This window comes from Folsomia candida, unplaced genomic scaffold, assembly GCF_002217175.1.
Source record: "Folsomia candida strain VU population unplaced genomic scaffold, ASM221717v1 Fcan01_Sc050, whole genome shotgun sequence".
Classification (NCBI taxonomy): domain Eukaryota; kingdom Metazoa; phylum Arthropoda; class Collembola; order Entomobryomorpha; family Isotomidae; genus Folsomia; species Folsomia candida.
In genome coordinates, this window is record NW_019091242.1 from 152,232 (window position 1) to 170,353 (window position 18,122).

Below are 18,122 nucleotides of genomic sequence, written 5' to 3' on the forward strand. Positions count from 1 at the left end.
AAATCCCATAGTCATTCCTTCATTCATGCATTAATTCATTCTGAAGCCGAGTAAAATTCCGATTGTCAAAAAATTTTGCAAAAAACTTATCATAGAATTCTGTCAAAAGGATGGCCTTTATTTCACAATAGTTCAATAGAATTAAAAATATTCTAGTAAAACATTTTATTTTTATTTTATATTTTTAAAAATATTCTACTATACATATAATTCCTCCAAGGTCGTCACAACTTCAATATAAATTTAGATTTTGCTTATTTCATTGCTATTAATATTTATGTAGCCTGACGAAGCTCGGTTCCATCGAGAAACCAGCGGAAATTGAAAAAATCTGATACCGTTGGTTGGAGAAGCGTGTTTGTGTCATTATCTAAGTTGCGATGGTTTACAAGTGAAGCCCCGTGAGGTAAAAATTGATTAAGTGATGCATTAATTAAGGATAAAGCATTTTGTTATGTACAATAATAAGATAAATCCTAATTGCCATTCGGCGATACCGAACTATCTATTGAACTTTCTTCCATTTTCAACTCCAGGTCGTCATTGTTAATTGATGGATTTTTATATCTCCACAATAACGCTATTAGCAAGATGACGGCACCCGTGTTCAAACCAGCGAAAAAGAGAAACTGGACGGACTATAATAATATGTATTAACGGGCTATATAATACAGTGTGAGGGAATATTTATCAATTGTAAGATCAATCATATGTTACCTGTGTTTGGAATATGTTCCCTTTAGCCACCGCAATTACAACAACACTACCCAGTGCTTGCGGCAGCAGTGTAGCTGTGAGAAGAACGGATTTCATGCTGTCAGGCGCCTAAATAAAGACATGGAATATGAGTAGGACAACCTAGACTTCACACTTTATTAAGGGGTAAAAGCCTTTAATAATATCGTTATGTCCGTCTGTCGGTCCGTCTATCTATCTGTCCGTAACTCGGATAACTTTTGAACGAAAAGACATAAAGACTTGAAATATTGAACGGAAACTGTAAACGTCAAAGAATAGCACGGGTTCGAAGATGGACACTAGGTCACACCCGTCAAGGTCAAAAGGTTATGAAATGTCATTTAAAGGTCAACTTAGATATATGTATATTAATTTGAACTGAAATTTAACCCCGAATTCATTGGTGACCTCGATTTTGATCTGAAAGGTTACATAAGGTAATCTTTAAAAAATAATCTCGAGCCCACTCTTAAATAAATAAAATCCATCAAATATGATGCTTGGACGTGATGACCGTCGCCTATAAAAATCCAGATTTGGTGCGGGAAATAAATCGTAACGAAAGAGTTCAAACCAGGCACCCCATGTAAAAACTAATAAAGACTGTGCGCAATATCGAATAAGTTAAGTTATCCGATATTGCATACTCGTACAGTTATCTGAATGCTAGTAATAGTTACTTCCATATACCTGGGAGTATGAAAAACTGTTCAAGGGGGGTACTACCATCACTTCTGCCACACTCATCAACGTATATTGCGGAAGAAGCCACACAACGTGAATGGTTTTCAGCTCAGATGCCTATATGAAATCAATATAAACAATACTATTATTTTCTTGTTATTCGAAGACCGATGGGTTTAGCTTACTTCAATTCTCAACTCCACAACGTAACAACAAACGTAGGCCAGTGTGGAACAGATGAATCCAAAAACTACCCGATGCATTGACTTCGTCAGTAAATTACACTTGGAAAGAAGGGGGAATATTAGTTGTTCAAACACCGGGAGGAAGAGGAATGTGAGGATGAAATTTAATGTCTGCAACACAAAATTAGGCAAACCTATTGTTTAACAAAAAGCGTTATTGAGTATCGCAGATACTATGTTGTGTTTCTGTTTGTATCTCGCTTTGTTTACATGTAAATGTGCTGGACAACCGGAGAACAGCTTATTATATCTTGAAATCGGTATGTATCTTTAACCAAACTGATATTGCACTTCTTGTAACACATGCATGCGAGAGAATGTTGAGATTATGTGCTAATAACTCAAGCATTACCAAGGCTGGCGAGTCAAGAAATAACACGCGTTGGTGTCAATGAGTGACTCAGTCATCTTACTGACCCAACGTTTTATTAAGTAGCTTCAGCTACTTTATGTGAAGACTTTGTCCGTCTGTCCGTCTTCCGTCTGTCTTTCCGTCAGCAGGATAGCAGGAGAACGGATCGAGATAATCGAAATCGGTTTTCGCCATCATGCATCCTATCAACTTTTGGGGTCAATCGGACCACACCCCTTGGCGCCAGGGGGTGTGGTCGGGGTAAAATGAGATTTTTAATGCAATTTAATCTATAGGTGAAATAGAGTAAAATTAATTGTTCCCGAGCTGTGCCACACCCCCTCGTAGCCAGGAGGTGTGGTCGGGGCAAAATGAGATTTTTACAAAAATTGAATCTACAAGTGAAATAGAGTAAAATTAAGTGTTCCCGAGTTGTGCCACACCCCCTCGTCGCCAGGGGATGTGGTCGGGGCAAAATGAGATTTTTACCAAAATTGAATCTATATGGGAAATAGAGTGAAATAGAATATTTTCGCGATGTCGTGGGAGTGGTTGGGGTGAAGTAATCTGAAGCTACTTCCTTATGTGCGTTTGCGACGGTTTATTCATTACTTGTGTAGAGTTAAGCCTGATTGACAACTAGATAACATCTTAAAAATCCTGTGTTTTTGCACAATCGACAGTAAATTGTGAACTCATTATTAAATCATGGAACTAGGACTCCATACAAGTTTGTTCTGATTGGAATATTGGAATGACCTATCCATTTTTGTGCGATAATTGTACTTCTCTTCGTATTAAATAAATCATTCAATCTGCATCGAGAAGGGAATGTGAGACGACTTATTCGGGTTATTTGCAAAAAATCCCAAAAGTGCATCAATTTCGCGTGTTAACAATATTAAGTCGATATTTGAAATCTGAGGTGATATTTATAATCGCTGTGACAATAATTTCGCTGCATTGCGAAATCGGGTGATGCCCACTGCCGTTTGCAGAACCACAATCCCATGATTTTCTAATCTCTGCAACGGTATAACTCAAGACTCTTCAAAACTCTTATGCAAGGCCTCTCTCATACACGATTATACTACAGTGAACACCATTGTATTTAATTAATGGCACCAACGTAATAAGTACTTTAAGGGGAGTGCCCCAAATCTATGTCCACAAGGTTCAACTTGAGACACGGGCGGAATATGTTTACTGGTGTTTTTTACTTGAATCTTCAACAAAAAATTGCCCAGTGCATTCCCAAAACCTTACAGTGCCCCATTAACCATGTTTAGGCCTGCTGCTAATTTTCGGAATGAGATTTATTGATTACACCGATTTGACGCTTACTCTCTATCTTTAATTGCTTAGTTATCAATAATTAACTCACATACCGCCACTTGGTCAGGGGGTACTTCGTATGACCCAATTACTCCGTTCATTCGCTCTGCTTGAAAGGCCCATGTTGAGAACTGAATGAGAACATTGATTAGACTTAGTAACTTCCCGAACATCTATTTACCTGTTGCTCGTAAACCGCCCAGAAAATTATGACGGGAATGAATAGGACTAACACATCCAGAACAGCCTTCACATTTCCAATGAACTGGGCCGAATACTCCACTTCTGCATAATCTAACCAGTGTTTTCTAACTTTATCAGATCCAGATGATGATGTAAACTTCCTCACAATGGCGAACTAATTAATTAATACAACACAATTCAGTTCAGTTCAATGTTGGAGCGATCAAAATGAATTTGTTAAGTACTAGTTACCCTTATACATCTTAGAAACTTTCCGACTACATTCTCGTTCACAATTATGTGCCTGTAGTCTCTTCTCCCTATCCAAAATGCCACTGCGGATAAGTTAGGATAACAGAAATTAACGTCAATTTGGGAAATTTCACACTTATTTAGTGTACTAAACGGTGTTTCAAAAGAATTAGGAGAGTTAGGAGTTATGCCTAATTTACCAAGAAAGTTGTTGTTAATTAAAAACTCAGAATTTCTCCGAAAATCAGGATATTCCTTATTTTCAGATATGACCATTTTTTCACAGTAAGGATTGTGAGACAATTTTTTAATTAAAAATCGATAAGGGATTTTCGGATGTAGGTCTCACGGAAGATATGCGGTGAAGCCGACGCAGGTGTTTTGGTGCAGGAGGGACTTCATCACAAACGTTTCGGGAGTAAAAATAATTGGCTCACAATTTCAACGACTAAGGTAGAAGCTGTAGTGAACAGTATCCGAATGAAGAAATTTTCTCGTTTTCTATGAAATTCTGAGTTTGAAAAAAGCAAGACTTCGCAGGCAAGCTACGTGCAGGTAAGGAGTCCTCTTAATTATATCAAAATTAAAATATAGTCACCGTTTTAACCTACAATCAGAACTCCTCAATTAGTTAAAAAGCTAGAAATCGTCTTACTTACGAACGGAAAGAACAATAAAGGTAAAAGGTACAGCAAATGCCAGGGAGTAGCAACTTTCCTTCCCGAAACAAGATACATCTCTTCTCAATATCGGCGTTACAAGTCCAGCGACAAGAAGGGACAAATTTATCCAAATATATAAAAAAGGGAAAAAGGAGTTTAGTTCCTTCTCCTGGTCTGGTAATTTAAATTGATCTCCACCAAAGGCAGTTATGCAGGGCTTAATTGCACCAGCAGCTAAAGCAACGCATAATAGTCCCAGAATAGTGATAGTCCTGTTTAATATAAGAAAAAAATCTTGAAAGTGGCAATCTTTATGTGAATTTCGGTTTAACTTAGAAAATGCAAACATGAATGTTCAGTATTGATCAGCCAACAAGAAAACATTTCGGGGTGTGCTTCTGAAATTTCCATATGGCACTGATATATGTTTGGGGGGGGGGGTTAAGGGTAGGTCGCTATGGTATCCTTAATTCCATTCCATCGTCCCTGAACTTGGGGTAGGGACTCTTGGGACTGTGCACTTACGTGGTTTTAGAATTAAGTATTGACTACACTTAGGTATTTTTCGAATTAGGAAGCGGGTGAATTAACCTTCAGAATTCAACATTGCGTAGTATTGATGAAAACCTCAATTCATTCAATTAACATCACAATCGATAGGCCAAATACCAGATATTAACATGGTATTGATATACGCAAACTTCTCTTTCCTGGATCAACAGTCCCCGTCCCGCTCCTGCAGGGCCCATAATATGGGATTAAGGGTAGCATAGTGTAGGTGCTTACAAAGACTGATCAATCCAGGATTAAGGATTGGGGATTAATTAATCCTTAATCTCAATCTTTAATCCCGAGTTTTGGAATTTTAATCCTTAATCCCTAATCCCCAATCCAACTCTGCAAACTTTAATCTAAAAGTGGGATTAAAATGGGATTAAAGTGAGATTAAAATGGGATTAAAGTGGGATTAAATATTGACTAAAAACTCGAAAACCAAACTTCTCTTGAGATAGCTCCCCTTTCGAAAAGTGATTGCATTTCGTTCATTTTTATCAAACATTTAACACCCTCTACAGTATTTTGCAAAACTACTCGTAAGTCGTAACGCGGTATCCTCAATGCACAATTTTCAACAATTGTGAGCTTATAAAAGAAATGTGAGTACTTTTACCAAACTATGATCAAAGTTATTTGTTAAAATAGCACCAAGAGTAAAATTAGATTTCTTTTCCTATATAATTTTAGCGCAAAATAATATTCAATTGCGACTTAGAAATTGTATTCATGAGCGATCTAATTTTGCATGTAAAATGTTCAAAATATTTCATTTTCAGAAGTGATGACATTTGTTTAATTAATTTATAAGTCTGGCATAGTAATTAACTTTAATGTAAACAATTAATCCACGACTAAATTAATTCCGAATCCAGCAAAACCACCCAAAATTTAATCTCGTGTCAATCCTTATCCCAGATTAAATTCAATCTCTAATCCCAATCATTAATCCAAAAATTTTAAAATTAATCCTTAATCCCAATCTCAATCCCAAAATTCTAAAATGTAATCCTCAATCTCAATCCTTAATCCCGATATCTTTAATCCGACAGTCTCTGATTACTATGACCATTTATATCATATATCAGTGCGACAGGCAAATTTCAAAATCACCCGAAATGTTCCGTTGTATGTAAACTTCAAACTTAGGTTAAATACGCGCTGGATCTGGACCATAGAAGGATGCACGTCAAGTGCTCTTGTGAATAAGCTCTGGATTCGGAGTTAAGCCACTCTCATTGTACGTATATAGTTACTACTGACCAGGGTTACAAGTGATATATATCACTGAGTGAGATTTAGTGAGATTTAATGATATATATCAATCATCTCACTTGGGGCTGAGTGAGAAATATGAGAAATAATGAGATAAACTTGTAGTTGATGACCACGTCCGCTAGGTGGCGCTAGTGCATGACTCATAAATCTCACTATATCTCATATTTCTCATGTCTCACTATTTCTCATTATATCTCAGTGAGATGAGATTTGTGAAGGTGAGATGAGATTTCTGCAACCCTGCTACTGACTGTATATAGTTTCTTGATGTGACATACTCTAGCATCATTATATAGTCAAACATGTGTGGAAAATCCCCTTACAATGTTAAATCGGAAGAAACTAGTTCCGTGGCGGAGAATGCGGTGAGAAATGTTCCGGCAGAATAAACCGCAGAAAATAATAATATTGTTCTGAAATGAAATTAAGGCAATATAATACTGTAATTACTATTTAGCAACAGGACTTACAATGCGATGGTGTGAAGTGTAACCCTCCGATTTGGGTGAAATTTCGAAATTATGTGGTCCATGTCAATACAATCATCATTTCTTGAGGCAATCAATGGTCAGAGTTTTGCAAAATATTTGAGGTCAAAGTTGAAAAAAATGTAATTTTTAGCACGGGAAGAGAATGGAAATTGGAGTTTGCTTCTTCTGCATACGGAAAATCGCTAGTTTTAGCCCGAGTCAGGGCTTATGTACCCGTCATGTCCGTCTGTCTGTCTGGTTTGCGATAACTGCCGTTAAACTAATCCGATCGACTTGAGATTTTGCACAAATGTAGTATGGGTCAAATGAGGAGTTAAGTTCGAAGATGGGCGAAATCGATCAAGTGGTTGACCGGTGGAGGTCATATAGGTGGGTGGGGTATTATGCATCAAAATTTCAAAATTGCCAGAGAAAGCTGAAATTTGGCGCAGAGGTTGATAATGGTTTCTAATGAAGGAATGCAAAGCAAAATTCCAAAAATTTTCATGTGGACGGACCCTCGGGGGTGACCCATACCGATTTTTAAAACTTATCCAATTGAGCTGAAATTTGGTACATAAATTGTTAATGACTACCAATAGAAGAATATGAATTGAAATTCGACACATTTTCACCTGGACAGACCCAATGGGGTGACCTATACGGATTTTTTAAATTAATCTAATCGTGCTGAAATTTGGTAGACAAGTTGGTAATAGCTCCTAATGGAACAATATGAAGTAAAATAAGAAAAATGTTCACCTGGAGGACCTTATTGGGCGACCCAATAAGGTGACCAGTTAGAAAAATATGTGTGCACCAACAAATGTATACGAACCTAGCCACCCGCATGCCTGGAATTTAAATATGTTACATCGAATATTGGTAACATAATATCCTGAAAGTTTTAAGAAAAAATATACACTCGTTTCAAAGTTATGGTCACAGTCGATAATGGTGACCAAGGGAAAATAAATGTGCGCACTAACAAGAATTTAGTGATAGTGGATAAATTTTGGTATATGGGTTACTAAAGGCTCTTAATTGAAGAATTCGAAGTTTTAAAATTTGTAATTTGAAAACAGATTTACGCCTGACTCGGGCTATATCAAGTCTGCACTGTAGGTTTTTCAACCTTGACCTCAAATATTTTTACAAATTCTGACCATCGTACAGACTGCCTCAAGAAATGTTGGTTGTATTGACATGGACCACATAATTTCGAAATCAACCAAATCGGTGGGTTACACTTCACATTATCGCATTGTTAGCAGATTGCATCTGGCTTACTTACTTGTATTTTCCATATAGCGAGTCCGCAATAACAGCCCCAATTATGGAGCTCAAATAACTAAAAACAGAATATCCATGGTAGATAGCGGTAGAGGCTTCCTCGTCAAAATGCAAAATGTTTTGAAAGTAAAAGGGTAGAATAACTGTAATAAACATATGTACTAAATATACAAATAAACTGTTATAACGAATGTAGCCAAGGGGTGGAAGGAGTGTGTTATCCGTCAAACTGAAGACAGTATTGTATTTACCTGTTAAAAATCTGTTAAAATTGACATGTTTGACGTGTTTTTAGGCCTTTTAAGATGGCCTTATAGAATTGTCAAGATGCCCGTCTGTCCGTCTGTCTGTCTGTCTGTCTGTACGCACGATAACTCTCTTTAAACACGAGCGATCGACTTGAAATTTTACATACTTCATCTTTGGACAAAAAGTAAAGATGAGTTCGAAGATGGGCATGATCGGTTGAGTGGTTGGCCGGTGGGGGTCATTTCTATCCAAGTGTGTTGCCCTTAACTACCAAGAACCTATAGAGCAGGTTAAATTATGCACGTACAAGTACAAGCTTGAGAAATATCTATAGTAATAATTTTCAGTAATTTTGGTATCAAGATTGCGACCTCAAAGCGTTCAAATTGGAGTGGAGTTTCAGAAATTTTCAACCGGGGAGACCCGATAGGGTGAACCCAACGTATTTCTAAAATTTGTCTTAGGACATAGGAAGCTAAAATTTGGTACAAAGGCTGCTAATGGATTGTAACAGAAAAAAATGAGTTTAGGTTGGAAAAATTTTCATCCTGAGGGACCCTATTGGGTGACCCATACTGATTATTCAAAATCGTCATATCGAACTGAAATTTGGTAGAGATGTTGCAAATGGGTCTTAATGGAACAATATGAAATGAAATTAGTAAAATTTTATCTGGAGCGACTATGGGGTGAGGGTGACCCATACCGATTTTTAGAAATTGCTTTAAAAACATGAAATCCTGCACGGTAATACTTACAATTAGCTGCTTCTCATTAAAGATTTTACAATTAAAAGTTAGCTAAGTGCAAACAGAATGACCCTACAGGGTGACCCACATCATTAGCCCGAACCAGGGCTTATGTAATTGTCATGTCCGTCTGTGCGTCTGTCTTTCGATAACTCTCGAACGATTTGACTGGTGTTTACCAGATTTGGTACAGACATGTATCTGGGCAATGCTACGACCGAGTTCGAAGATGGGTTCGATCATAAAAGATTTGGACCGGTGTGGGGTCATATGAGTGGGTGGGGTATTAGACACCAAAATTTCAAAATTGTGATAGAAAGCTGAAATTTGGCATAGAGCGTGCTAATCGCTCCTAGTGAAAGAATATAAAGCAAAATTGGTAAAATTTTCATATCCTGGCCCCCTTAGGGTGACCCATGCCGATTTTCAGAACTTGTCGTAAAAACCTGAAATTTGGAACGGTGATACTTAATGGTTTCTTATAAAATTATCCATATGAAGTCAAAGATAAACAAACAGTAGCCAGGATTAGAATTTAGGAGGATTGAATTTCGAAATTTATATAGGAATAGCCTCCACTGTGCGTTGTAAGTAGTCACGGAGAAAGAACAGTAACTATTTTTAAAATTTTGTGTCAAGTAATACTACCAACTGACATTAGTTAATGCAAGAATTAGTGAAAAAAAAATAGTATAACATTCTGACAAACATGGGTGTACATGGGTTTGGTTCTGGCTAAGCAAAGCTGTACTGAACCAGGGCTTATGTAATTATCATGTCCGTCTGTCTTTCGATAACTCTCGAGCGAGTTGACCGATTGACTTGAAATTTTTACCACATGCATATTGGACAAAGTTAGGAAACGAGTTCGAAGATGGGTGAAATCGGTTAAGTGGTTGACCGGTGGGGGTCATCGGAGTGGGTGGGGTCTTATGCACCAAAATTTCAAAATCGTCGTAGAAAGCTGAAATTTGGTACAAAGGTTGCTAATGGCTCCTAATGAAAGAATATGAAGTGAAATTGGAAAATTTTTCAACCGGAGGTACCCGAGGGGGTGACCCATACCGATTTTCATAGCTTGTCGCAAAAAGCTGAAATTCGGAATGGTGATACTTAATGGCTTCTCATGAAATTATATGAAGTCAAAGATGAACAAAAAGTAACCAGAGGGGTGATAAGGGGTACCCATACCGATTTCTAAGAGTTTATATATTCAGCTAAAATTTAGTGTGGAGTCGAAACATGACTTAAGATTAGAATTTAGGAGGGTTGAATTTCGAAATTTTTATACGAACAGTCTCCACTGCTCGTGGTATTTGGTGCCAAGCAATACTACCAAGTTACGCTAGTTAATGCAAGAATTAGTGAAAATAGTATAACATTCTGACAAACATGGGTTTACTAATCAATCCTGGTTCGGGCTGAGCAAAGCTGTACTGATAGGTTTTAAGAGTTGTAATTTTCATCTGAAATTTGGTATGGAGGCTAAAAATCGCTTCTGGATAACACATACAGCTTTAGAAGTTCAAGATGTTAAAGAAGCCCAGTGGTCGTCAATTGGAAGGATTTGTAAACAATTCAAAAATTTGGTGCTAAATAATAGAAAATATCCAACAAACATTTGACTAGTGATGGTAATCCGTAACCGATCCTATCCTAGGATCGTAAAAACTCGGATAGGATCGGATTTTCACACGGATCGGATTTTCACACGGATCGGATAGAGGATCCGAGAATCAGACAATCCGATCCGATCCGAACCGATGAAATCCTAGGATCGCACAGGATCCTCGGATCATCCGATGTAAACTCGTTTCACATTTGGTGACTTCATCACATGGCGTACATTATCCGAATGAGCCGAATTATGTTATTATTTAACACCAGTTATTTTTATTTCGACGTTTAAATTATTCAATTTCGTATGATTTCAACGTGTAAAATAATAGGATAATTCGGCTCATTCGGGTAATATACGCCATGTGATGAACTCACCAAAAACCGTTCCAATAAATAAAGAAAAGCAGCTGGTAAAGTATTTCCATAGTTAGACACAAGGTGTCTCACACATATCATCCGCGGATATCCTACGATCGATCCGATCCTAGGATCGGATCGCATCGGATTTCGAGTAGAACCGGGAGCCGATCCGATCCTAAAGCGAGCAAATCCGATCCGATCCGATCCTGTATTTATCCGATCCTATCCTACGGATCGGTTAATTTAGGATACGGATTACCATCCCTACATTTGACCATTCACCACGGAGGTTGGTTATGTAGGTCAATTCAGAAAAAAATTTAGAAGTGGGCTCTGACTCACCGCGTCAGGGACTCCGTCACTAACTCGGGCTAAATGGAGTCTGTACTGTAGGTTTTTAATACCAACAATGAATCACGAAATTATAGCCAAATCAAATATTAGGAGTCTGACTTTTTGTGAATGCCATCTAAAAAGGCCCCGCAAAGTTGCTTGAAGTAGGTTTTAACAGTTAAAATAATCAAAATTTAACAATTGATGACTCGTGACCTTAGAGGTCAAAGTAGAGGTCACTATTGAATTAGGTGTTAAATTTCAGTTGAAATTGACATGTATAAATTGAACTGTTGATGACCTTGCTGTGACCTTTAAGTTACCTTTTGTGACCATTTAGGTCAAAATGGAGGTCACCATTGAATTAGGGTAAATTTCAGTTCAAATTGATATGTATATATACCAATTTGACCTTTAAATGACATTTCATGACCTTTTGACCTTGACGGGTGTGACCTGCAGTGTCGATCTTCGAACTGACGCGTGTGTCGGTCTGTCCTATGAAATTAGGGGTTCACGTTCAAATTTTCAAGTCTTAATGTCTTTTCGTTCAAAAGTTATCCAACCAAACGACACACGGACGGACATAACGATCCAATCGAAAGGACTTTCACCCCTTAATAAACCGTTGCAGATGGAATTTACGGCAGTGGTGCTCAAATTGTATCAGAATCAAGAATAATTTTGTTTAAGTTTTATCGTTGACCCAGAAATGTGACCTATGAAGGTCAAAAATTCCTTGATTCCTATCAATAACAATACGAAGTACAATCTTCTTTTTGAAAATTTAATTTTGGTCTTAAGGTCACCTCTAAGTTCCTTTTGACCTATTGAGTACAAAGGCCTATCAATTTGTCTACCTTGGTCAAAGGTCACACTCGAGTCAAACTCGTCAAGAGTCAAAGTACAAAATGCTGCATGCGGACGGACGGTGTGGCCCAAGAAGCCAAAAACAATAAGTAACAAACTAGATATTACATCTAAGATATACCATTTATTGCATAAAACGAAAACCGTTCCAGTATTTGATGAGTGACCACAAAATATGCTGATTTTGGATATCCCTCCTTTTTTTTGAACTGCTGTATCAAAATAAAACTTACAAGTGAAATACCCGAGGTGCCGGTTGGGTCCAGGGTACCCACCATGTTTTTTTAGAATCTATTAGGAGCCTACATGAAGGATCAATTCTTATTTCCGTGTAAAACTTACATTTGGCGCCGTGCCGTGCCACACATTCGCCAAAATTGAATGTTTTCATTTTTAAAACCGCCATAACTTTTGAAATCTTGCACGGATTTTTAAATTTTTTTTTACCAAAATCATGACAAAAGGTTCAGCTTTCATATGTCACGAAATTTGAAGGTTTTGCAAAATTTCGCAATTTACTTAAAAATTGGGGTTCGTCGAAAAAATCGTAAAAATTTCTCAAAACAATGTAAAATTTTATTTTTTATTTTTTCTTAAAATTTCGACTTTGCAGATCATTTTAAGTAAAAAATTTTGATAATCTCACGGAAACTGTAAAAGTTATGTAGGTTTGAAATTGGTCGAAAATGTGAATTTTTAAGTTTGGCGCCACTGCTCGGCGCCAAATATGAGTTTTGCACGGAAATATAAGTGGATTTTTCATCTAGGGTCCTAATAAGTCTAAAAAACATAGTCGGTACCCTGGACACCACCAGCAAGGTTCCCTTGTTAGATCACCTCACAAAAGTAAGATTTTTTTTCTTACCTCCGATTGCATATTGGGGAATAATGCAAGCAAGTAAATCCTATTAAATGTCTTTAACCTCCCACTCGAGCTTAAGGGAATATATGCAGTGCTGAAACAAATTAGACATTAAATTTTTATTGATAAGGTTTTGCCATCGATTGGGAAAGATATTGTACAAAGTAACAAAAAAAACACAAAACACGCAAATTAAATTAGTTAATTAAAAAAATTAATTGGGGTGTCTCATCGTACCTTAATCAAAATCTTTGCCAACCTCTCCAAATGCAGTTTGGGGTAAATGTAGTGATGATTGGATCGTCTGATACCTTAAGATTATATATGCATCTAAGTCACAAAATCTACTGCGTTTATTTAGTTTATTAACATTTACTTTAAATCAGTTGCCTACTTCTAGAATCCAATTACAAACTAATGTATTTATTCATTTTAGGTCAGGAGGTGACGACGAAATGGAATCTGAGAAACTACTTGAAACCTATTATGCAAAAAACAATCAATCACAGTTTAAAGTACATGAAAATAATTCAACGAAAACAACTCATCTATTATCATGCAGTCATCCATTCAATAAATCACTCATCCATTATCTTGTTTAATAAATAATATTTATACGGAATAGCATGTCACCAATTCGTGCATGAATTAATCAATTTGAATGATGCATAATTAAAATTTGAGTAATCAATCATTGCATGGCACTTGATATTCCAGGAAGAAAGTTTTCATCCATCTACCAACAATTCCTATCCTACTTATCCATGCAATTGATCAATTTTATCTTGTAAAGTTCGGAATGCTTTGACGTATGGCGAGTTCCATAATTCAGTGAATTCTAGCCATCGACGTGACGTTGAAGGTGGTCAGCAGATTTTGTCATGAGTTAGTAGCCTGACGGACAAGAGAAGCTCACTACATGCCACTATTTTACGTAATCTCTTCTTTGTATCTGATGGTATTAAAATCACAATACTTGTGTTTATGAATCAGCAAAATGAAGGTTAGTTTGGAAGGTTAAACGTCACCTACTGCGATGCTAGTTTATTCTGGTTTGGTTATTCCCCCAAATCAATTACTTTATCACCTTACTCTCCTGACACAAATTCGCTGAATATGTAAATTAGATTTATTTGAATAGACAGAGGAATTTATATGATTAAAGTTGAAGCGGATGCGGGGTATATAAGTAAACTCTCTCAGTCACAACCAAATCAATTCAACTCATAGATTTCCCAACCATTGGTCAACTAATTTTCATAAACCAGTTCTTTTTATAATAAATTTACTTCATACTACCTACCAACCACCAAACCTAGCCAAATGCCTGCGGAGATGGATCAAATTCCAGTGATAGATATCAGTCCATTGGTTTTGGACGGAATCAAGAAGATGGCTGCAGCTCAACAAATCGGGGAAGCCTGTCGAAGCTACGGCTTCTTTTACATCAAAGGCCACGGCGTGGATGAGGTATTGCAAAATCAGCTGGAAAATGGAAGCAAGAAGTTCTTCTCTCTTCCTCTGGAAACTAAGATGAAAATTCACATGAGTCTTGGGGGACGGGCGTGGCGGGGATATTTTGCATTTGGAGAGGAATTGACAGGGGGAATGGCGGATCAGAAGGAAGGACTATACTTCGGACAAGAACTACCCATAGATGACCCACTGGTCAAGGCCCAAGTTCCACTTCAAGGCCCAAATTTGTTCCCGGATGACGACCTCCCGTCATTTCGCCAAGTGATTGTGGACTACCAGAAGGCAATGACGTCTGTCGGGCAGACCCTCATGCTTGGAATAGCTATCAGCCTTGGGCTTCCTGAGGACTACTTTTACCTCCGCTACACTCGAGAACCCACGGCTCTCTTCCAAATCATGAATTACCCACCTGCGAAGGACCCATCTGACTTCAAGTGGGCTATTTCCGAGCACACTGACTACGGCATCTTAACCGTGCTGAAGCAAGACAATGCCGGTGGACTTGAGATCAAACGTCCCTCCGGAGAGTGGATAAAGGCACCTCCAATTCCAGGAACTTTTGTCTGCAATATTGGCGACATGTTGGATCGTATGACTGGGGGCGTTTTCAAATCTACCCTTCACCGAGTTCGAAGTCCATTGACAAACGTGCCCAGACTTTCTTTTCCATTCTTCTTTGATCCCAACTTCTTTGCGGATGTTCAACCTATTGCTGGCATTACCCTGCAGCCGGACGACAAGGACCAGCGATGGGACAAGGAAAGTATCCACAAGCTTAGCGGAGTTTACGGAGATTATTTGGTGAAAAAAGTGTCCAGGGTCTTTCCTCTCCTTAAGACCCAAGTGCTGGAATATTAGCGTTGATTAAATTAAAAACAAACAACTTCAGTCAAACATTTCAGCATTCATTCGGCATCGAAAGCATCATCCAAGTTATACTCTAATTATTTATTTAGTAGTTTTATGTTACGAGTGGCACAATTTGATTTCTTAACGTTAAATTAATTGGACTTACTCAATAAATTGTAACGTATGAGAAGGTAATGTACTGTTTGATCGCCAGCAGTACCTCGGGGCAACTACGAGGGGAGGATGCAGGGGAGGATGGAGACTCGCAAATCAATTCGATTTTAACCTTCGACCTCAGAAAAAATAAGTGCTCATGTTTAATTTCAATGCCGAAAACCAAATTTAATACAATTTTATGATTTAAACAACATATCGTAACATTGACTTTAATATTAAAGATTTCAAATTTGCGTTTCAACGTAAAAATTAAATACATTTTCTTATTCTTTCTGAGGTCAAAATTTAAAATCTCGACAACCAACTGCCAGCGAGTCGTAAAAATTTACCTACATGGCTAATTTTTCAGAGGCTTAAGCTTACAACAGTCCAGATTTCTGCGTCTCCATTCCGGAAACGATTCTCCTCAATCCTTTTTCTGCTGACATTCTAAGCACATTTCTGCCATCTGGCATATTTTTCTCTGTCGAGTCTGAGATGTTCGATAAAAACCGCATTCTCTTTTTGCTCATTAATTAATTTAGTCTAATGCTTTAAACTTCACAAATTCTTGGTAGAATAAATATTCCTTATACGTATAACTAAATAAAACTTACACGTTATTTGTAATCAATTTAAAATCAAGCAGAGTTATTACTTCGTTCACTCCAATCATTGCTCTAACTGCAACTATATAGGAAAATAATTTAAAACCAAGCTTATGGGAGGATAGTTAGGAGAATAATTCATTCCAACCATCCGTCCCATCATTTATTCCCACCAATTTAAGTAACGAACTCTTTGCAGCACACAACTTGATACAACCAATGGTATTACACTCGCCCATTTTTGTTACATGGTGCCGAAACAAACTAGACAAAAAACAAAAATAGTCACCAGTTAATAATTTATACACTATTCCTCCCTCAGAAGAAGGGAGGAGAAATGAGGTGAAGGGACTGAGAATTTGTTTTGTACACACATACAACATTTTTATCTGGTAGCCCCGCCTCGCAATTCTACAACCGGATATCTGAAAGGCAACGTGACGTCACTCGGCGCAACTCCGAGGTCAAGTGACCAATGACCCTAAAAATGTCAAAAATTTTTTCGGTTTCTTTAGACTTAATTCTGTAATAGAAACCCAAAAAATGAAAATTTAGATGACGCTAAGAAGTGCCATAAAAAGTATTTAATAAATTTCTTCTTCAGTTAAGGATATAGAATTTTGATATTTCTAGCATCAGCGCCCCATTTTATTTTACTGACTTATTGCATAAGGAGCATGTGTATGTTCTATACATAGTAGTAAGGTAAAGAGTCGCTGCGATTAGGTAAGACCTGAATATCAGGTATTAACTTTCTGTATATTCGCAAGCATTCATTGTTTTTTAGTGACAAAAATAATTACACATGATTTTAAAATTTCTGTTTGTTCATATTTGGGATTTGATGCATATTTTTATGTTACCCTTGACTGGAGAAGAAATTGATTAAATATTTTTTATCGCACTTCTTAGCCTCATCTAAGATTTCCTTTTTTGGGTTTCTTTCATTCATTAGTTTGTATTTTTATTGAAAAGTAATTTATGTGACCACCAATAATATATTACTATGCTAATGAAAAGTTCTTCCAACTAGTGGAAGAAACTGAAGCTATTAATTTGACCGTTTCGCAGAATGAGCAAAATATTTCGTCAAGATACTGTATCTTGAGCTCCGTTCTTCCCAGGGTTTGAATTTGCAGGGGTGTTACACCCACAAATAGACAACAATCTACGCGGAGAATACCGCAGTCGTACGAAAATACAGATTTTGTGTAGACCTTTTTAAACTTTTTATGTCAAAATACTTCGTGAAAAATATCGCAAAAACCATGTATTTTGACGGCTATAAAAACGCAAATTCTTCACCAAATCTATATTATCGTACGGCTGCGGGATTCTCCACGTAGATTGTCGTCTCCTTATGGGTGTAACGGCCCTGAAAACCTAAATCCTGGGAAGAACAGAGCTCAAAATAATGCATTTTGACGAAGTTATTTTCCTACCCCTGTCGTTTCGCTTGTCTATCCGTCCTTCTCTCGGTGGGCACGATAGCTCTTAAAACGCATAAATTTGGTTAGTTTTGCTTCCGTAAATTAATACCTAATTTTAAAAGCAGGGATAGGTTCGTTGGCCAAAGGTCAAAATGCTACGAACAGGGTCATAACATTTTAAATGGCAAATTGGGCATGACCCGAGACCTCGTTGCTATTTAATTTCTCATGGGGCAATTGTTTTGACCAAAAATGTCATTAAAGCTTGTGATACGGGAACTTTCGTAAAATGCGTAAGCCAAAGTTGGTGATTTTTGTATCACGTAATGGGTTACATTCCATTTTTAACATGTGGGGCGGGATTGCCCGGCCCCTCTCGGCGCTTCCGCTGACTTAAGTCCAGGGTTTTCCATAAGTTTGAACAATGTGTTTTTAATTTTTTAGGCAAAAAAGGCGTACATGCTAAATAAACATGATGAAAATTTATCCAACCTTGATCACAATTTATTCAAC

At 37.4% G+C, this 18,122-nt stretch overlaps 2 protein-coding genes across 3 annotated transcripts; one reads left to right on the forward strand and one right to left on the reverse strand.

Annotated features, from left to right (window-relative positions):
• Nucleotides 1-120: 120 nt before the first annotated feature.
• LOC110862180 (solute carrier family 15 member 1) lies at nucleotides 121-17,672 on the reverse strand. Of its 2 annotated transcripts, XM_035845317.1 has the most exons (17): nucleotides 17,622-17,672; nucleotides 16,558-16,660; nucleotides 15,582-16,443; nucleotides 13,467-13,571; nucleotides 13,328-13,401; nucleotides 13,094-13,184; nucleotides 12,350-12,440; nucleotides 8,049-8,190; nucleotides 6,608-6,697; nucleotides 4,449-4,723; nucleotides 3,790-3,872; nucleotides 3,536-3,712; nucleotides 3,408-3,485; nucleotides 1,608-1,778; nucleotides 1,429-1,539; nucleotides 718-825; nucleotides 121-638 (listed from the first exon to the last, which is right to left on the reverse strand). In XM_035845317.1, exons 6-17 carry the CDS (start codon nucleotides 13,103-13,105, stop codon nucleotides 477-479), a joined length of 1,500 nt encoding a protein of 499 aa, XP_035701210.1. In that variant the 5' UTR covers nucleotides 13,106-13,184; nucleotides 13,328-13,401; nucleotides 13,467-13,571; nucleotides 15,582-16,443; nucleotides 16,558-16,660; nucleotides 17,622-17,672; the 3' UTR covers nucleotides 121-476. The 2 variants fall into 2 exon arrangements, with proteins under 2 accessions (XP_035701210.1, XP_021967051.2); XM_022111359.2 differs by lacking the exons at nucleotides 15,582-16,443; nucleotides 16,558-16,660; nucleotides 17,622-17,672 and having other exon boundaries at nucleotides 13,467-14,662.
• On the forward strand, nucleotides 14,414-15,583 carry LOC110862181 (probable iron/ascorbate oxidoreductase DDB_G0283291). The gene has a single exon (XM_022111360.2). The coding sequence runs from the start codon at nucleotides 14,414-14,416 to the stop codon at nucleotides 15,422-15,424; it is 1,011 nt and encodes a 336-aa protein (XP_021967052.1). The 3' UTR covers nucleotides 15,425-15,583.
• Nucleotides 17,673-18,122: the final 450 nt, after the last annotated feature.